General features: G+C 44.3%; 1 protein-coding gene across 1 annotated transcript in view; it reads left to right on the top strand.

The window, feature by feature from the left end:
- Nucleotides 1-3,413: 3,413 nt before the first annotated feature.
- Nucleotides 3,414-21,560, top strand: part of poln (polymerase (DNA directed) nu) — an 81,608-nt gene continuing 63,461 nt past the window's right edge. The window contains exons 1-14 of the mRNA XM_071333549.1: nt 3,414-3,768; nt 4,509-4,639; nt 7,337-8,182; nt 9,744-9,925; nt 10,033-10,145; nt 10,547-10,689; nt 11,437-11,505; nt 11,904-11,964; nt 12,154-12,218; nt 14,730-14,813; nt 14,886-14,981; nt 15,071-15,127; nt 15,243-15,299; nt 16,340-16,405. Of these exons, the coding sequence (XP_071189650.1) occupies nt 3,456-3,768; nt 4,509-4,639; nt 7,337-8,182; nt 9,744-9,925; nt 10,033-10,145; nt 10,547-10,689; nt 11,437-11,505; nt 11,904-11,964; nt 12,154-12,218; nt 14,730-14,813; nt 14,886-14,981; nt 15,071-15,127; nt 15,243-15,299; nt 16,340-16,405 (2,283 nt within the window). The 5' untranslated portion in view covers nt 3,414-3,455. The remainder of the gene's footprint in view (nt 3,769-4,508; nt 4,640-7,336; nt 8,183-9,743; nt 9,926-10,032; nt 10,146-10,546; nt 10,690-11,436; nt 11,506-11,903; nt 11,965-12,153; nt 12,219-14,729; nt 14,814-14,885; nt 14,982-15,070; nt 15,128-15,242; nt 15,300-16,339; nt 16,406-21,560) is intronic.

Here is a 21,560-nt window from a genome sequence, read left to right as displayed (position 1 = left end):
TTCGCAGGAAAAAAACTAATGAAAAATCATGAAAATTTAAAGCTGAAATATTTACTATTTCATTAAGTTGAAACGTCTTTCCTAACTACCTTAATGGCTACCGATATCGTTCTTCTGTGAGCTGCTTCCTGCCACAACCAGTTGAGAGCTGCAGGCTCTTGCTGCCTGCAGATGATGTTCCGCTGAAACTAGACTATGTGTGCAGTGCTCATGTGAATATATTTCACATGCTTTGCGAATGTGAATGCTGCTTTGTGCATGATTTCTCTATTGTAGCCTACTACATAATTGATCAATTGTATACAACTACACTACTTGAATATGCATAAGTGGGGGTTAAGAAGTGAATATACGCAATATGAAAAAAAAAGTGGCTATAGGACGTATACCTGCATGTAGCATACACTACACCACTGGCCTTTTTTGTATTACAAAAAGTCAGAGGTGTGAAGTACTTAAGTAAAAAATACTTTGAAGTACTACTTAAGGTGTTTTTGGGGGTATCTGTGCTTTGCTAATCATATTTTTGGCAACTTTTACTTAACTACATTCTTAAAGAATAGAATGTACTTTTTACTCCATATATTTTCCCTGACACCTAAAAGTTTGAATGCTTAGCTGGACTGAAAAATGGTCCAATTCACACACTTATCAAGAGAACATCACTGGTCATTCCTACTGCCTTTGATCTGGCAAACTCACTAAACACACATGCTTCATTTGTAAATGATGTCCGAGTGTTGGAGTGTGCCCCTGGCTGTCCGTAAATGTAAAAACAAAGAGAATTGTGCTGTCTAGTTTGCTTAATATGATCATTTTGAAATGATTTATACTTGTATTTTTTACTTTTGATACTTAAGTATATTTTAGCAATTACATTTACTTTTTATACTTAAGTATATTTAAAACCAAATACTTTTAGACTTTTACTCAAGTAGTATTTTACTGGGTTACTTTCATTTTTACTTGAGTCATTTTCTGCTAAGGTATCTTTACTTTTACTCAAGTATGAAAATTCTGTACTTTTCCCACCACTGCAAAAAGTACATTCTCCTACATAAGTGCGCTGGTATTACGGTTGTTGTCCTTTCAGCATCACGAGCCTGTCACACACTGTAGTCTAGGTCCAATAGGTTTGCCACTGTGCAAACATGTCTATAATGATATAAAGACTGTTACAATTCCCCCTGTCTCCCCTTACTAATAGTGAGGGCACAATTTCCCCCACTCTTCCTTACCAGCGACTCAAGGAAATGCTTACAGTTTGAGGATATTTTTTTATCGAAAGTAAAGGACAGTAATGTTACTAGTAAAGTAGGAATCCCAGGTTTCAATATGTGATAAGATATTCATGTTTCAAGAAAGGAGTGTGTATATTTGACCTGGCGAAGCGGTTTTTATGTGCTGACTGAATGGAAGCTGATAATTCTGTGTTTTTTTTACTCAGCTTGTATCGGGAAGAAATTACAAGTCCTCATGGTCCAAGATCAAGTAAAGATTTATCCAACACAGAGACGAGACCGAGACACTCAATATGTGGTCTCAAGACTGAGACCGGTCTGGAGTACTACAACACTGTTTAAAACTGCAACATTTTCTGTAAACCCCATGGGAAAATGTGTATAATTGCACCAAATTAACTCTAGAACTTAAAACAACTTCTCTCCACTGTTAAGAGTGGTGCCACTAAAATGTTTTGGTCGGTATGGATGTGTATGGATGTGGATACGCAGACCCGCGAGCAACTGCGGCCCTCATGATGAGTTAATATTTTTTTGTGGCCCCCAGCCCCATTAATGTTGCCCATCCCTGTCCTAGACAAACAAATATTCAATGGAGATTCTCCATAACAGTGCTTAATCTGTCTGTGAAACTGTCCCGTAAATAATTAAATGGTACCATCCTTCTGTTCATGTATTTTAGTACATGTAAAAGAGACAAAACATAGACATAAATGGTACTATCCTTCAATGTGCTGTGTACCAGGCCTTGGTCCAGACCCCAGTCCTACTCCCAGTCTTCCTCCTCATGGGACCCTTCATCCCAGAGGGACTACTCTCAGACCCCAGCTCTGTCCCAGGACTCTGCCTCCTCTTCTACCCACAGAGTGAGGTACCCTCTGGCCCTCCACACACCCTCAAACGAGCCTCACTGGAGAGAGTGAGTATCGAAGCACCTTTCTAATACATAACAACTAGCCCCTAGTACTCCTAGATGCTTATTTCTGCTCAGAGTGACAGATGCGTCAAGCTCGTGTTCAGTAGGGATTTTTTTATTTAAGAATCGGAAAGGTACTACCTGAACAGATTTTCATTTTCTCTGTTGACTGATAGCTTTTGGTCTTTTCCCATAGCGCACCTGAAGAGACAGAGCCCACCTTCTCACTCCATTTCGCCTTGGAGGACCAGGGCCATTCCAGACCACCCTTGCCCAGAGCGGAGCACCCTAGGCCCCATAGAGAGAAGCCAACTGGGGCCTGTGGACCACCATTCTCCAGAGCTAACGTTAGCATAGCTCCAAAGAACCATGTAAAAAACCTAGAAACTCAAAGTGAAGGCTGGCACTTAGGCAGTGGAGATGGAGAATGGCAATGCCCTGAACGTAGCCAAGAAGAAACTTCCATAGCCCCAGAGGACCAAAGAGAGATGCTGGCTAAAGCCAAGCCCATTGAAGTAGCCTTAGCTGGTGGAGGAGATGCTGACCATCGGGCCCCAGTGCCTATTACTAAATGGCAGTTTGGGAGTATAGTACTGCCTCCACCTCAGAGAGCTTACAAGGCCGAAGAGAAGGCAGACTGTGACAAAAAGAGACCAGCGAGAGGGCTGTTACTTCCTGCATTAGAGAGTGACTTCACAATGAAGGACATGGACAGTGGTCCGAGCTTTGAACTAAGAGTGGAGGATGACATTGGAGAAAGTTGTGCATTGGAGAAGGATAGCTTTGGAGCAAGTCACACAGTAGAAAGGGATGGCTTTAGAGCAAGTCATGCTTTGGAGAGGGATGGCTTTGGAGCAAGTCAAGGTTTGGAGACTGATGACTTTGGAGCAAGTCACACAGTAGAAAGAGATGGCTTTAGAGCAAGTCATGCTTTGGAGAGGGATGGCTTTGGAACAAGTCAAGGTTTGGAGACTGATGACTTTGGAGCAAGTCACACAGTAGAAAGAGATGGCTTTGGAGCAAGTCATTCAATGAAGCGAGATGGTTTTGGAGCAAGTCATTCACTGAAGAGAGATGGCTTTGGAGCAAGTCATGCTTTACAGAGGGATGGCGTTGGAGAAAAACTGCTATTCAATGAGGGTGACGTCACCAAGGGCCACAGGGACAGCACAGAAAGCCCGTGTGTAGTTGGGTTAGTTGACCAGCAGGGGGCTCTGCATGGAGACACAGCCCAGTCAAAGGAGGAGATCGTGACAGGAGGAGGACCAAAGGAGAACCTCAGCGAGAGAGACCCCATTATGAGGAAACGGCTCTTCGCTGATATGACTACTGACAACCAGAGAGGGATGGGGGGTGGAGAGATGGAGGGAAGAGTGGAGAGGGAGAGAAAGGATGACATCAATAAAGGAGGGATGAAGAAAAAGATTGAGAGGAAGAACAGCAGGAGTAGTACCAAACCCCACCAGCAGAGGAAGGTGTCACCCTCACTAGGGCAGATGAGGGATGGAGAGGGCCAGGGGGTGACAGAGAGGGATAGTCACCCAGAGGAGAGGAGGAACATGGATGGGCCATTGGTGACAGCTGCACAGAGGAACAGTGGAGGAAACACAGGTTAGTTCAGGACACAGATAGATAGGTTGCCTTTTAGTACAATATATGAGAGCAGAATGTTGGAGATTTTATATGCTGGACAAATTGGCACTTTAGTAATAAGCCACTAGATGGTGGTACAGCACTTCATTCAGTAGTTACCCAATGAAGTTGTCCATAGATGCTGATTTATGGTCAATTCTGCATTTTCCCTCTAAGCTGATCCTGGATCTGTGCCATGGGCAGCGCTGCTATGTCCAGCAATCTATAGGACCCTGAGTTTTCCCCTGACCACAAGGCCTGACTAGGGAAAACTCAGGGCTCCAGTCAGCTCATATATCACAGTGCTGATTAAATAAAAAGTGTGAACAAGTATACAGCAATTATAAAGGACCAGTCTGAACACGCTGACAGAATCTGGACTGCTCTTGTTTCAGTACGCAGGAAGTGTGTGTGTGTGTGTGTGTGTGTGTGTGTGTGTGTGTGTGTGTGTGTGTGTGTGTGTGTGTGTGTGTGTGTGTGTGTGTGTGTGTGTGTGTGTGTGTGTGTGTGTGTGTGAAAAGCTCAGTTAAGAACGGCATAGTGTAGTGACAGAATATCAGTCCTGAGCTATGCGTCAGTGAGTTTAGCTGACCTCACTCAATATGCAGACGCAGGTCTCAAATTCAAACGCAATCACACACACATTTACTCATTCAGACACAAGCACACACACACAATTTTAAGCAGAGAGAACGCATATTTATTTTGTATTTTTCCAGAACCCTTAGCTGCTGGACATTTCATTCCGAAGCCGTCTCAGGAGAGTGGGAGAGTATTCAGAGCCCCCCCTCTGCGGGGCACCTGTCTGGGGCAGACCCCCCTGGTTACTAATCATCACAACAACACTCAGGTATTTTACCGCTTCAGCCAGAGGACCATACTGCTTCTGTGCACGTAATAGAATGTTTTATCTGCGGTCCGTAATTCAAAAAAACAACAAAATGGCCTCCCAGTCGCCATTTGTTTTGGTGAACAGTGAGGGATGGGCCTGAAGAAATGTAAGCTTGTAATAGTTGGTATTTAGCTACCGTGCAGAAAACCACTGAAACCTCAACCCCCTGTCCCTCTCCCAGAAACCCCTTTTGCTGCATCCTGAATGTAACATTTTAGTCATTTAGTAGATGCTCTTATCCAGAGTTAGTGCATTCATCTTAAAGGGGTACTTTGGGATTTTGGCAATGAGGCCCTTTATCTACTTCCTCAGAGTCAGATGAACTTGTGGATACCATTTTTATGTCTCTGTATCCAGTATGAAGAAAGTTACCCGTAGCGCAATGACTGGAAGTCTATCTGAAAATAGTCAAGCGCGAGTGTTAGTTCAATCGAGTACACGCTTAACTGAATGAACAACAGAGACGACTACAATTTGGAATTTTCTTAACTAGTTTGGGGTAAGGCCTCAACTCTGAGGGATGCTCCTCGGAGGCAGGTGCTGATGACAGGTTGCTATGCTTTTATTTATTTTTTACCTGTGGGGGGGTGCTGTGGGGTTATTAAGGATACTCTTTGAAGAGGTTTCAGATGTTTTCGGGGGTTGGGCAGGTACTCTGCTGTCCTACCATCAGAGGGAAGCAGGTTCCACTATTGGGGTGCCAGGACAGGGAAGAGATTTCACTGGGCTGAGTGGGAGCTGCCCTCCCATAGGTGTCAGAGGGCCAAGAGACCAGAGGTGGCAGAACGGAGTACTCGGGTTGGGGTGTTGGGTTTGAGCATAGCCTGAAGGTAGGGAGGGACAGTTCCTCTTGCTGCTCTGTAGGTAAGCACTATGGTCTTGTAGGCGATGCGAGCTTCGACTGTAAGCCAGTGGAGTGTGCGAAGGAGTGGTGTGACATGGGAAGGTTGATCTTGGGAACTACTTTTGACCAGAGCTCTATGGGTCTTGGTCAAAAGTAGTGCACTACATAGGGAATAGGGTGCCATATGGGACGCACCCTGGAGGGTGTGGGGCGTGAAATAGAGAGAATTCCCCCAATGCTCATTCCCCTTCATTTCCATGGAAATGGAAGACTTCAGCAGTATTACGCCACACCACAGGAAAGAGAAGTGATGACTCCCTGTTGGGTACTAAAGTAAAAGGCCTGGCGATAGGGCCTTCTAGTCTATTTACTGTATGTCTCTCTCTCTGTCTGTGTGTATGTGTGTGTGTGTGTGTCAGCAAGTAAGCGTTTCTGTTTACAAGGAAATGAGCAGAGCTCTCCCTAGAGAGCTGAATCAGTTGATGATGTTCTCTTGGTAGAACACACACACACACTGTTCCGGCTGACTATTTACCTCTACAGTCCTATATTCCCTAGAGCACAATTCAGTTCACTCACACACACATACACACACATTGACTCAAACTTTGCACACACTTTGCATTAAAAGTGGAGTTTCTTCCTATGAATAATGCTGGTGTTCCAGTGCAGAGTAGGGAGACTTGGAAGGTTAGATGGAGGTTAACCTGTTTTCTCTGGACTGGGAAGTCTGGACTCACTGTCTGGGACTAGCTGTGCCGTAGAGAGCACTGTCTGGGACTAGCTGTGTCGTAGAGAGCACTGTCTGGGACTAGCTGTGCCGTAGAGAGCACTGTCTGGGACTAGCTGTGTCGTAGAGAGCACTGTCTGGGACTAGCTGTGTCGTAGAGAGCACTGTCAGGGACTAACTGTGTCGTAGAGAGCACTGTCTGGGACTAGCTGTGTCGTAGAGAGCACTGTCTGGGACTAGCTGTGCCGTAGAGAGCACTGTCTGGGACTAGCTGTGCCGTAGAGAGCACTGTCTGGGACTAGCTGTGTCGTAGAGAGCACTGTCTGGGACTAGCTGTGCCGTAGAGAGCACTGTATGGGACTAGCTGTGTCGTAGAGAGCACTGTCTGGGACTAGCTGTGTCGTAGAGAGCACTGTCTGGGACTAACTGTGTCGTAGAGAGCACTGTCTGGGACTAGCTGTGCCGTAGAGAGCACTGTCTGGGACTAGCTGTGCCGTAGAGAGCACTGTCTGGGACTGACAGGTTTGCTCTGTTAACGCAACTAGACACACACTCTCTTTCTCTCTTACTCTCCTCTCTTTGGCTCTTCACCCTTTCACTTTCTCTCTCTTTCTATCTCTCTATCTGGCTCTCTGTCGCTGTCTCTCTGTCACTCACTCGCACACACAAACACACGTTTCACTTTCTTGCTCACAGGTGGAAGGAATTGAGAGAATAGCAAGGTTTCTTTTCAGTCTACTCATGCTCATTATCTGCAACCAGAGAATTTAATCACCATCCTTCTGGACTTGAGCCTTCACACTTATCTCTCCATTCATCTAATGTGCATCCCAAATTGCATCCTATTCCCTACATAGTGCACTGCTTTTGACCAGGTCCCATAGGGTAGTGTGCTATATAGGGTATTTGGTAGTGCACTATATAGGGAATAGGGTTTCATTTGGGTCGCTACCATTGACTGTAGTAGTAATAGAATCAGAGCACAGGAGAGAGTCTATTTTAAGTTTCAGAATGAATCGCTTCCTGTGACTGGAATAATGCTTCTCTTGTTCTCTCTTCTCTTCCTCTCTCTGTTGTGAAGGCTGGTGTTGGAGGCTCCAGAGAGAGGGGGTTGAGTATAGATCCTGCACTAACCAAACCCTCTCTTGCTGGGCATGGAAGGGCCGCAGGGCTGGGGTCCAGCCTGACCTCTATACGTGCTAGTGGTGAGGAGGAGAGCAGCGGCCATCACCCTCTCCCCTCTGCCCAACAACCGCCCCTGACCCCTACCTTCTCCATCAAAAGTAAACACGGCGCCCCTCTGTCCAAAATCGCCCTCTTCAGGCGGCCGGTGAAATGGGAACCCCCTCAATCCTGTCAGGAGAAAGCAAGGACCTTGCAAGGGGGCCAGAAGTGGTGCAAAACCCAAACCCCCAAACACCCAGCTCTGACTCCAGCCTTTAGCCTAGACCCCCGAGCCAAAACCAAGACCCTCCACAAGACTGAGGGAACCAAGAGTGTTGCTCTAACCCCTAACCCCCCACATCGACCCCCAGCCAACTCAGTTAGGCCAAGACAGGGGGTCACAATGGGGGAGAGGGGGCTTGAATTAACCAGGGACCATTCTAGTTCAGACACTCCCCAGCATAGATCCTCCAAAACCCCCAAACCACCCAAGCTGAAGCGGGCCAAACCTGGGCCTAACCAGGGTCAACTCACCCCAGAAACTGAACCAGAGGGAGAAAGCGGTGCCGGTGACCTCCAGGCCCAGTCCAACCAATCCAAAACCTGTCTGACTACAGCCATGATCTCTGACCCCAGAGTAAGGGATGCTGGGAAGTTGAGTCCTGAAGAGAGAGGCAGGGTGCTGGAGGAGGCAGGGCAGGCCAGTGCGCTGGTTCTGACCATGGTGTACCAGGACGGAACCACTCAGATGGACCCAGAACAGGTGGGCAAGAGTTGGCGAGGCCGGATTGGCAGTTTTCTTTTGACCTTCCAGAAAGTCAAAGCAATGTTTCTAACCTCAGTCCAGTAGACCTGGGCAGAATTGTTTTTATTTAGTAGCTTATTAGAAATACCAACTTTTCAAATACTCAAGGTGATCAAATATAAAGAATCAACTAATAGCAATTATTTCCTTTGATAGGTCTTAGAAAAACCAATATTGAAAAATATTTTGAATACCTCTCAGAAAAACAAATCATATTTGAAGGTATTTGCTATGCAAGTTATTTGAAAACCGACCAAATATTTATTTGGTGAAGAACAAAAAACTACAACAGTTATTTTAATCAGTCAAAATATATATGATCATTAGCACATATATCCTCGATTGAAATACGTAAATGATTGAAGAAAAATGTATTAAGACACGCTAAACAATATGAACTAAGTAATGGAAAGTAATACAAACGTAAACCAAACAGGCATTTAGCTAGATGTAGAAATGTGTTTGTGAGGGACATGGAGTCATCTCAACATTAGAGTAGACCATTTTTGCATTTTCAACATGACTGAAATACATTTTCATAATGAGACATAGGGTAATACAATACCTATGTAACAACACTAGACATGAATTTCTTGTACCTACAGTATGTAGTAATTCTGTTATTACTACATTGTTACATAGACATTGCTTTATAATTACATAATAATGGAATGATTAGGTACAGTCACTATTCCTCTTGTGTACAATAGTTACAAAACATCTCAGCTCATTGCTATGCAATTTAAATACAATTACCAAAGTATTATGTAACATCATGCTAATAGCATGTTGCTCTAAAAGTAATTCCAGGCACAAGAACACTTTAATTTTACTGAGAATACTAACAGTAACTGTTAAAACATGACTATTAAGTCAAGGGAACTAAATATCCCAAAACTGCCTTGTTGAATCAACTACAGCCGACACGTGGAAAATCATGTTGATTTGTATTCTGATTAAATGGAAAAGTGTGTGTTTTGAAACAGGAAAAGTGTGTGTTTTGAAACAAGGAAACTCAGATGGACAAAGAGGTCTGAAGTTGTTTTTGCTGAGCATCCAACTTCCTGTTCGCAACGTTACCAAATGGCTGAATTAATCTGCAGTATTTTCAGGTATCGTGAAATGAATTGCAGCTTTCGACCTTTTCAGTGGCACGTTGGAACCGTCATACAATAGTGTAGTGTCGCAACTTATTTATACTCATCATCTGTACTACATCTCTGCTATACTATATCATCTGGATGTAGGGATGCTACTGCTGTAAGCCTGGCAAGCAAGGCTAGTTGTGTCCCAAATGGCACCTTAATTCCCTACGTAGTGCACTACTTTTGACCTGGGCTTATAGGGAATAGGCACTATATAGGAAATAGGGTGCCATTTGGGACGGACTGCATTTATGTTGTTATGTCTACTCTCAGTCTGTCAGTGTGTGGGGTCCTATAGCTGCAGCAACTACGTAAGTATGCTGGTTGGCCATATTCACTGACATGAACTGCTCTCTTGTCTATGTGTCCTGTAGAAGCTCAGTCCGTCAGTGTGTGGGGTGCTGGTGATGTTGAAAAGAGATCTGGACCAGACTGGACCAGTACCAGGACCAGAGGAGGGGGTGGCACAACGAGACAGCCTGGTCTACCTCAGACTGGAACAGAAACCTGCATGGGCCCAGAGCCACCAAGACCACAACCTAGACCTCTTCAATAGGTATGGTATATGTGTGGGAGAGAGGATAGGTACACTACATAGTACAAGTCTGGGGGAAAAATCCCACTGATGATTTGCGTCCCTCACTGTGTTTGTGTGTCCTGTAGAGAGATGCTGCTGCAGGTAGTGTCAGGGTCTCAACTGGTGGTGTGTTACAAGGCCAAAGACCTGCTCCGTACAGCACTGCAGCACTACAGACCAGACCTACACTGGAAACAATGTAACTTTGATAAGGCTGTTAAGAACTCCCCCCAACGGAGCTCTGTTGGGGTTGTGGCTGTTTGTCTTGGAGTTCTTTTTTGGAGTTCTTTTCCCCTCTAAAGCCATACCCTGTTTTCTACTATATTATTTGATGGCTAGTCTAGTACTGGCATACAAGAATACATGTTTTACCTGTTTAGAGAACACTGGTCTGAAATACTGTTGTAAGTATCGGACAATGAAATATTGTCCAAGCCAGAACGGTTCATAGGGCGGAAGCAACTTGATTTACAACTACAACCCCTGGATAGGACTCGAATCTGTCACAGGGCCTATACTGTGTAGTATGTTGTAATCCTAATTTGTTGTTCTTTTCCATTAGTTGTAATCCATTATTCTGTTGTGTTCATTCACCCCCAGTCTCATCTTGTCGCGTCCAGGACCCCCAGGTAGCAGCCTGGCTGTTGGACCCAGCTGACCCCTCTTCCTGCTTCACCAACCTGCTTACCAAACACTGTAGAACACCCCCCAGAACCCCCACGCCTGCCCTGGGGGCAAGGAAGGTCTGTAGCACCAAACAATACAACTAGTCTCTCTGGCACACCGGCCATCAATTCCGCCCTTGAAGCAGAAGACGCCACTTAATCCCGGACCAGAATATCGATAAGGTGTGCAGGCTTTATTTCCAGCCCAGCATCACCACACCTAATTCAACTGATCTCTCATTTTTGTTCTTTATCTAGAGCCCTGCACAAGCATGAAATTTAGGCCCGAGCTCTACCCATGCCCGCGACGTTCAGGCCCTACCCAACCCGGGCCCCATTGCTTCTGCCAAATTGAAGACCCGGCCGTACCCGAAATCAGAAATAACTTTCTCTGTCAGTATATCCGTTAGCTGCTCCTCTGTCCGTCCCCCGCTCCCTGCACGGCCCCCTTTTCTCTGCGTGTGTGAGTATCCACAGCAACGGCTCCGCTGGGCAGCCTGCTCAATGACTACGAGACGTGAGAGAGCTGTTAGCCAGCTACGTTTCGTCACTCTAAACTCTGACAAAACTCACAGAACATTATTGTTTTCTGTGATTGATATAATCTCTCCTGTCGGACTCCTTACATTTGACGAGGTTGAAGCACTTCTAACACCATGTTATGATCTTAGTCAGATATGACTGTACAGAGAGACACTGCGCAGCGGAGTATGAGCAAATAGCTCTGCCTCAAAATGTAAGTGATCAATTTAGTCTTGAAAATGATACTCGAGACCGGCCCGTACCTTAAACCCCCCCCCCCCCCCCCCCCTATCTCTCTGTCAGGTGTCCCAGGTTATCACCAGTCTGTCTCTGCTCTACAGGCTGAATATGGAGCTACGCTCTAAACTACAGGTCAGTCCCTCCCTGAGGATCCATGAGACCATGAAACTTCTCGGCTGTATGAGCCTCTCTCTTGTAGTACGCACACACACACACACACACACACACACACACTGATACACAGACACGTTTTGTTCTTCTGTCCTCGTGGAGATTTCCATTGAAAATCCTAGTTTCCCTTTGCCACAAGGGAGAATTTTCAACGTTTTACTATGCTTGTTGGGACTTTTGGGGATTTCAGGTCTTTATTTGTATTGCATTTAAGTCTTTTAATGAATTTTTATCTTATTAACACTTTATTCTAGCTAGCTATTTGTGTAGGTAGCGGTCAAGTAAACAAAATGATAAAGAACCAACCCACACACACACACACGCACACATCCTACCTTACTGTCTTTCTGTGTATCCAGAGCCAGGGTCTGTGGGAGCTGTACTCTAACATGGAGCTGACTATGATCCCTGTACTGGCAGGTAAGGACACCATGTTGAGAGGTCATCACGATCCTATGACCTGACCATGCTGAGCTCCTATAACTAGAGGTGAAAGGAGACAAGCAGGAAGGACATGAGAAATCAAGGAAATGCAGTTGACATTCTGTCTAGGCCTATATGTATGTGTACTCTGCTACTATTTATATCATGCTACTCTGGTTCTCTAAGCCATGGAGAGCCACAGGATCCATGTGGACACGGAGTCCCTAAAGACAACATCAGAGATGCTGGGGGTAAGAACTATAATTACAGTACTGTAAAAGGGAGAAAACAGAGAGGGTTTAAGTAGTACACACACACACACACACACACACACACACACACACACACACACACACACACACACACACACACACACACACACACCATGATGCCTCCAGTAGGGGGATGTTTGCAGAGTGTGTCCTGTGTCTTGCTGTGCTCTATAAATAGAAAAGAGAGTCTGTCTGCCTGTTTGTTTCCTTTAGGGTGGAGTGTTGCAGTAGGAATGAGCATCGTCGTCTTACACACACTCACTAACGCACACACACGCTAGCGTGCGTGCGCACACCACACACGGGTTAAAAATTGCTGTGATAATCCAGCAGAATACTAACCAAACTTTTCTTCCGTTTTTCACTACGACCCACACACAATACATGATGAGGATGCAGAGGAGGAGGAAGGGAGAGATAGAGAGAGAGAGAGATAGAAGGATTTAGGGAGAATAAGATAAAAGGAAGCATGGGAGAGAGGAGAAGTACTAACATAATCATATTCTGAACCGAAGTGTTTGTTTTTGAGTGAGTGTGTGACACCTACACAGTGTAAGCACATTACAAGCCTAACTGAAACAGACGGTGCTTTTAAACGACTGACAGAGAGCTGGAGAGAGAAAGAGAGAAGAAAAGGGGGGAGAGAGAGACTCGTGGAGGAGGCGAGGGAGAGACGCGCCGAAGACTGATAGAGAGAAAGGGAGAAAACAGAGAGAGGAGGGAAACAGAAGGGAGGACGAGAGGGGTGGTAAATGGAGAGGCAGGGACAAAATTAAAAAGAGAGTAAAAAGTGGGAGAGAGAGTGACATGACAAAGTGATGGTTTAGATGTACATTCCCCACTGCAGGAGGAAAATTAGGAGAATGTTCATTCAGATATCTGACAGTATATCAAATCAAATGTTATTTGTCACATGCGTCGAATACAACAGGTGTACACCTCACCATGAAATGCTTACTTACAAGCCCTTAACCAACAATGTAGTTTTAAGGAAAATAAGAGTTTTGAAAATATTGACACAATAAACTAAAGTAAATGTTTTTTTTTTAAGAGTAACAATAAAATAACAATAACGAGGCAATATACAGAGGGTACTGGTGCCAAGTCAATGTGGGGAGGTACAGGTTAGTCGAGGTAAATTAGGTAATATGTACAGTACCCTCATTTACCCTCAGTACCCTCAGTACCAACTTTTAGACACACCTACTCATTCCAGGGTTTTTCATAATTTTTACTATTTTCTACATTGTAGAATAATAGTGAATACATCACAACTATGAAATAACACTTATGGAATCATGTAGTAACCAAAAAAAGTGTTTAACAAATCAAAATATATTTTATATTTGAGATTCTTCAAAGTAGCCACCCTTTGCCTTGATGACAGCTTTGCACACTCTTGGCATTCTCTCAACCAGCTTCATGAGGAATGCTTTTCCAGTCTTGAAGGAGTTCCCACATATTCTGAACACTTGTTGGCTGCTTTTCCTTCACTCCGCGGTCCAACTCATCCCAAACCATCTCAATTGGGTTGAGGTCGGGTGATTGTGGCGGCCAGGTCATCTGATGCAGCACTCCAACACTGTCTTTGGTTAAATAGCCCTTACACAGCCTGGAGGTGTGTTTTGGGTCATTGTCCTGTTGAAAAACAAATGATAGTCATATAGGCAGGAGTAAAGTGAACAGCGAGTAGCAGCAGCAGCGTAAAAAAAAAGGTGGGGGGGACAATGCAAGTAGTCCGGGTAGCCATTTGACTAAATGTTCAGGAGTCTTATGGCTTGGGGGTAGAAGCTGTTCAGAAGCCTCTTGGACATAGATTTGGCGCTCCAGTACCGCTTGCCGTGCGGTAGCAGAGAGAACAGTCTATGACTAGGGTGGCTGGAGCCTTTAGAGCCAATCGAGGTAATGGATGGCAATTGAGTCTTCATGGATTTGTCTGTCTCTTGACATAAAAGGACACTCTCACAACAGAACATGTTGCATCTCTCTCCGTGATAAAATAACTGATTACCATATGCTTTGAAACAGAAAAAGAGAACAGAAGCAACGCAGGCACACACACACACGCTATTGTGCTGTGTTGTCTGAAAGCCAGAGGGAAACCCTTTGGTGGAATGTGTTGTTTGATTTCAAGAACGTAGATGAAATACATCAAACATAGGAGAACACACACACACACTCTGGCACACGCAAACTGGCACACAGACATTGTGTATAGCAGTCAGATTAGCTCTGCCCGAGGTTTAGGAGAGAGCAGTGATAAGTCCCTGTACTGACGATTATCTCCCTGTCCTGACAGCAACCCCTTTCTCTCCCACCCTCTCTCTCCGCCTCTCTCTCCCCTCTCTTTCTCTACCCCCCTCCCCTCTCCCCCCTCTCTCTTCCCCCATCTCTCTCCCTCCCCACTCTCTCTCTACCCCCCTCCTCTCTCTCTCTCCCCCCTCCTCTCTCTCTCCCCCCCTCCTCTCTCTCCCCCCCCCTCTCTGTCAGACTAAGATGAAGCAGCTAGAGCACGAGGCCCACCAGGCAGCAGGCCAGATGTTTCTAGTGTCCAGCAGCACCCAGCTCAGGACGGTCAGTGTGTGTGTATAGGCGTGTTTATAGGTACTATGTGCGTGTGCTGTCCTAATCCTGCTCTCGCTACAGGTTCTGTTTGAGAAGCTGCGTCTGCAGGAGCGCTGTGAAAACAAGAAGCTCCCCAAGACTCTCAACAAACAACAGCAGTCTACATCTGAGGCTGTTGTGAGAGATGCACACACTGCTACAAACACACACATTTGCATTGCCCTTCAGTAGTATGAGGCAGTGACGCCTCTCTTCTCTGTGTGTAGTTGTTGCAGCTCCAGGACCTGCACCCCCTGCCGAAGATCATTCTCGAATACAGACAGGTCAGTGATGAACACAATATGTTTGACTGACTCATTGATTGATTGATTCATTGGTATCTGCTCACATTACTACAATACTATATGACTTTGTGTGCGTGTTTTTCTTACCCCCCAGGTTCATAAGATCAAGTCCACCTTCGTCGACGGGGTTCTGTCTTGTATGATGAGTAAGGTGAGCACAGACACTCAGGCTGGGACTAAAGCATCTCTAAAGTAGCTGATCTTCTGCACTCCTACTCTGACAAGTTTTGTGAATAAGGGGCCCAGGAGTAAAAACATTTAAATAGAGGGACCTTTCTATCTCTCCTTCATTCCCTATAACAAACACTAGAGGACAGTACTAGTTAATTGTCTTTTGAAGCTTTTGTTTATTGCAAAAGTTCTGCAAGGAAATCAAATCAAATTTTATTTGTCACACATACACATGGTTGTCAGATGTTAATGCGAGTGTAGCGAAATGCTTGTGCTTCTAGTTCCGACAATGCAGTAATAACCAACGAGTAATCTAACCTAACAATTCCACAACTACTACCTTATACACACAAGTGTAAAGGGATAAAGAATATGTACATAAAGATATATGAATGAGTGATGGTACAGAACGGCATAGGCAAGATGCAGTAGATGGTATCGAGTACAGTATATACATATGAGATGAGTAATGTAGGGTATGTAAACATAAAAGTGCATAGTTTAAAGTGGCTAGTGATACATGTATTACATAAAGATGGCAAGATGCAGTAGATGATATAGAGTACAGTATATACATATACATTATATTAAGTGGAGTGGCATTGTTTAAAGTGGCTAGTGATACATTTTTGATCAATTTCCATCAATTTCCATTATTAAAGTGAGCTGGAGTTGAGTCAGTATGTTGGCAGCAGCCACTCGATGTTAGTGGTGGCTGTTTAACTGTCTGATGGCCTTGAGATAGAAGCTGTTTTTCAGTCTCTCGGTCCCTGCTTTGATGCACCTGTACTGACCTCGTCTTCTGGATGATAGCGGGATGAACAGGCAGTGGCTCGGGTGGTTGTTGTCCTTGATGATCTTTATGGCCTTCCTGTGTATGTAGCTTTGGGTCTGCTCTCTGGAATTTCTTAATGACATGTACAAAGAGACTTTTGATGTTTGGTTGTTTGTTACATGCTGAACTGCTCTCTTTCTTCTTCTCTCCCTCTCCTCCCTCTTTCATTGCTCTCTGTCTCGAAGAACTTCATCTCGTCCACATGGTACCAGACCAGTGCAGTGACTGGAAGAATCTCTGCCAAACACCCAGTGAGTCCCTCATCCTCCATCTCAGGGTTACTCATCCTTTCAACCCATCCCTTTCCTCAGCAATGTCCTTGGCTTAATTTCAACACGGAGGCTCTCTCTTTCTCTCTCTCTCTCTCTCCCTCTTTCTCATTCTCTCTCTTTCTCACTATCGCTCTCTCTCTTTTTCAAACTTTCTCTCTTTCTCCATCTCGCCCTCTGTCTTTCTCCCTCTCTCGCTCTTTCTCTATCTCTCTCTTATACACACGCTCTAATGTCTGATGTATTTTTGCTGAGAAAAGCTTCTCTCTCTTGTCCGAACTAGAGGTCGACCGATTATGATTTTTCAACGCCAATACCGATACCGATTATTGGTAATAATGACAATTACAACAATACTGAATGAACCCTTTTATTTTAACTTAATATAATGCATAAATAAGCTCTATTTAGTCTCAAATAAATAATGAAACATGTTAAATTTGGTTTAAATAATGCAAAAACACAGTGTTGGAGAAGAAAGTAAAAGTGCAATATGTGCCATGTAAAAAAGCTAACGTTTAAGTTCCTTGCTCAGAACATGAGAACATATGAAAGCTGGTGGTTCCTTTTAACATGAGTTCAATATTCCCAGTTAAGAAGTTTTATATTGTAGTTATTATAGGACTATTTCTCTCTATACCATTTGTATTTCATATATCCTTTGACTATTGGATGTTCTTATAGGCACTTTAGTATTGCCAGCCTAATCTCGGATAGGCTTGAAGTCATGAACAGCGCTGTGCTTCAAGCACTGCGAAGAGCTGCTGGCAAACGCAGGAAAGTGCTGTTTGAATGAATGCTTACGAGCCTGCTGCTGCCTACCACCGCTCAGTCAGACTGCTCTATCAAATATCAAATCATAGACTTAATTATAACATAATAAACACACAGAAATACGAGCCTTAGGTCATTAATATGGTAAAATCCGGAAACTATCATTAAGAAAACAAAATGTTTATTCTTTCAGTGAAATACGGAACAGTATTTTATCGAATGGGTGACAACCACACACAACCTTCAATGTTATGTCATAATTATGTAAAATTCTGGCAAATTAATACGGTCTTTGTTAGGAAGAAATGGTCTTCACACAGTTCGCAACGAGCCAGGCGGCCCAAACTGCTGGATATACCCTGACTCTGCTTGCACTGAATGCAAGAGAAGCGACACATTCATTTATTTTAACTAAATATGCAGGGTTAAAAAAATATATACTTGTGTATTGATTTTAAGAAAGGCATTGATGTTGATGGTTAGGTTCATTTGTGCAACGATTGTGCTTTTTTCGCGAATGCGCTTTTGTTAAATCATCACCCGTTTGGCGAAGTAGGCTGTGATTCGATGATAAATGAACAGGCACCGCATTGATTATATGCAACGCAGGACAGGCTAGTTAAACTAGTAATATCATCATCCATGTGTAGTTAACTAGTGATTATGTTAAGATTGATTGTTTTTTATAAGATAAGTTTAATGCTGCATTAAACTTATCTTATAAATGCACTGCTTGGTATGGCAACAGCTTGGCATCCGACCGCAAGGCGCTGCAGAGGATATTTATCAATACTTTCTATTATTTCTCTATTTTCTTTCGCTCTGCATTGTCGGGAAGGGCCCGTAAGTAAGCATTTCACTGTTAGTCTGCAAATATTATTATTTTTTTGACACACACAGGCACTGATGCGCTTTACCTCATACACACAACCACATATTCAAATGAGGCATATTGCAGAGCGATACGCTTTCATCTGAGAGGAGTTCATTTGAGGTAACTGCAATAACAAAACGGAACAACTATAAATGCACAGAGTTTGAAAATACGTAGCGCAGCGACCAAGCCAAAACAAAGGGATTCTTCTCTTTCTGCCAGCTTTATCTTGCCCCAGAAATATGTGCAGCATGTCCCAGTCTTTCATCTCACGCGCACAGAAGCAGACGGCTCACACACACCCTCTATCTCTCTCTCCTCTCTCTCTCTCTCTTTCGTTCTCTGTGTCTTCCTCCCCACCCCCCACAGAGACACACACCCAAAAGCAGTTGGCACATACACGCACACACACACACACACACACACACACACACACACACACACACACACACTGACATGGATGCCCTTGACAGTGAAACCAAAGAATGCAAATGAGATCAAGCTTCCTCTCTCCTTTTTCCCCCCTCTCTTTCTTTTTTTCTCTCATTTGGCTGGTTTGAAACGGCGGGGCTCAAAAAGCATTCAGAGTTTCGGGCCTCTCTTCTCTGCAGCATTTTCTCTCTCTCTCTCTCTCTCTCTCTCTCTCTCTCTCTCTCTCTCTCTCTCTCTCTCTCTCTCTCTCTTTCAGTCTCTCCATCACTTTCTTTCTCTCCCCCTCTCTCTTTCTCTCTGTCTCTCTCTCTCCCTTCATCCTCTCTTTCTCTCTCTTCTGAGTTTGTCTGCCAAAGCTGTGAATCAGGTTCATTTCTGTCCCTTTTATGTTTATGATGATGCTCACACACGCTTGAATACGATTTAAACACCCTCACGCACGTGCTACGAGCGCACACACACGCTCTCTTTCTCTGCCCCTCAGCCTGTGTATATGTGTGTGGGTTAGAGATGAGAGCAGCACAGGGGACCTCATTCATGACTGTGTAGTTTTTAAAAGGCAGCAGTCTTGCACTGTGCTATCTGGGGCAGGAGAGAGGAGCAGCAGTCAGGGACATAGACTACAAGTGAATAAGGTGCAGGGTGGTAGTCCATTCAGTATGGGATCACTGTCAGTATGGGATCACTGTTAGGGAGCCATTTGATGTAGGGTTGGGATTGAGTTGGGATTGTGTGTGTTTGGGGAGGGTGTGTGTGTGTGTGTGTGTGTGTGTGTGTGTGTGTGTGTGTGTGTGTGTGTGTGTGTGTGTGTGTGTGTGTGTGTGTGTGTGTGTGTGTGTGTGTGTGTGTGTGTGTGTGTGTGTGTGTGTGTGTGTGTGTGTGTGTGTGTGTGTGTGCGCGTGCGTGCGTCTCTGTGCTTTTCTCCTGTGATGACTCATTAAGTTGGTGCAGTGTGATTAAATCACTGCACACCCGCACAGCAATCCCCATATGTTTAACATGGGGGTCCACTGGGACCATTCTCTCTTTCTCCCTCTCCCCACCCTTTCTCCTTTGCTATCTCTCCCTACACTATCCTTTCTCCTCACTGTCACTTCCCAACCTTTCTCTCTCTCTCTCCCTCTCCCAACCCATCCGGTCTCCTCACTTTCACTCCCCAACCTCTTCCTTTCTCTCTCTCTCTCTCCACCACCCCATCTTTTCTCCTCACTGTCACTTTCCAACCTCCTCCTCTTAGAGCACTGTCATCAGTCTCATCTCCTGTAGGGAGTCTCAAAGAAGAAACTGCATACAATAGAAGCATCTCAGACGAGATGTGTGTGTATGTTGGTGAGGAGGGTGCTCTTGTCTGAAATGCCTCGTCAACAGAAGAAGGGGAAGACAGCCCCTCAGCACAGGCTCATTTGTGTTGAGTTGCTTAGATGTACAGTGTATTGCGAACGTATTCACTCTCCTTGGTATTTTTCCTATTTTGTTGACTTACAACCTGGAATTAAAATTGACTTTTTGGGGGGGTTTGTATAATTTGATTTACACAACATGCCTACCACTTTGAATATGCAAAATATGTTTTTATTGTGAAACAAACAAGAAATAAGACAAAAAAAACAGAATTGGATTGAGGTCTGGGCTTTGACTAGGCCATTCCAAGACATTTAAATATTTCCCCTTAAACCACTCGAGTGTTGCTTTAGCAGTATGCTTAGGGTCATTTTCCTGCTGGAAGGTGAACCTCTGTCCCAGTCTCAAATCTCTGGAAGACTGGAACAGGTTTCCCTCAAGAATTTCCCTGTATTTAGCGCCATCCATCATTCCTTCAATTCTGACCAGTTTCCCAGTCTCTGACGATGATGTTCTCGGAGTGATGAGAGGTGTTGGGTTTGTGCCAGACATAGCGTTTTCCTTGATTGCCAAAAAGCTTAATTTTAGTCGCATCTAACCAGAGAACCTTCTTCCATATGTTTGGGGAGTCTCCCACATGCCTTTTGGCGAACACCAAACGTGTTTGCTTATTTTTTTCTTTAAGCAATTACTTTTTTCTGGCCACTCTTCCGTAAGGCCCAGCTCTGTGGAGTGTATGGCTTAAAGTGGTCCTATGGACAGATACTCCAATCTCCGCTGTGGAGCTTTGCAGCTCCTTCAGGGTTATCTTTGGTCTCGTTGTTGCCTCTCAGATTAATGCCCTCCTTGCCTGGTCCGTTAGTTTTGGTGGGCGGCTCTGTCTTGGCAGGTTTGTAGGGGTGCCATATTCTTTCCCTTTTTTAATAATGTATTTAATGGTGCTCCGTGGGATGTTCACCTGACCTGTTTGGAGAGCTCCTTGCTTGGTGGTGTCCCTTGCTTAGTGGTGTTGCAGACTCTGGGGCCTTTCAGAACAGGTGTATATGTAATGAGATCATGTGACACTTAGATTGCACACAGGTGGACTTTACTTAACTAATTATGTGACTTCTGAAGGTAATTGGTTGCATCAAATCTTATTTAGGGGCTTCATAGCAGGGGGTGAATAAATATGCATCCACCACTTTTCAGTTCTTAAAAAAAACATTTCACTTCACCAATTTGGACTATTTTGTGAATGCCCATTACATGAAATCCAATTATCAAAATCTAAACATGTTCAATTTGGTTTAAATAATGCAAAAACGTTTAGAACATTTTTAGAACATGAGAACATATGAAAGCTGGTGGTTCCTTTTAACATGAGTCGTCAATATTCCCAGTTAAGAGGTTTTAGGTTGTCATTATTATAGGAATTATGACGCGTCGACTATTTCTCTCTATACCATTTGTATTTCATATATCCTTTTGACTATTGGATGTTCTTATAGAAACTTTAGTATTGCCAGCCTAATCTCGGGAGTTGATAGGCTTGAAGTCATAACCAGCGCTGTGCTTCAAGCATTGCTAAGAGCTGCTGGTAAACGCACTAAAGTGCTGTTTGAATGAATGCTTACGAGCCTGCTGCTGCCTACTGCCGCTCAGTCAGATTGCTCTATCAAATATCAAATCATATACTTAATTATAATATAATTAACACACACAAATACAAGCCTT

The sequence above is a fragment of the Salvelinus alpinus genome, chromosome 11, assembly GCF_045679555.1.
Source record: "Salvelinus alpinus chromosome 11, SLU_Salpinus.1, whole genome shotgun sequence".
NCBI lineage: Eukaryota > Metazoa > Chordata > Actinopteri > Salmoniformes > Salmonidae > Salvelinus > Salvelinus alpinus.
Note: the sequence above shows the minus strand (reverse complement) of the source record. Positions and strands in the feature narration are given on the sequence as shown.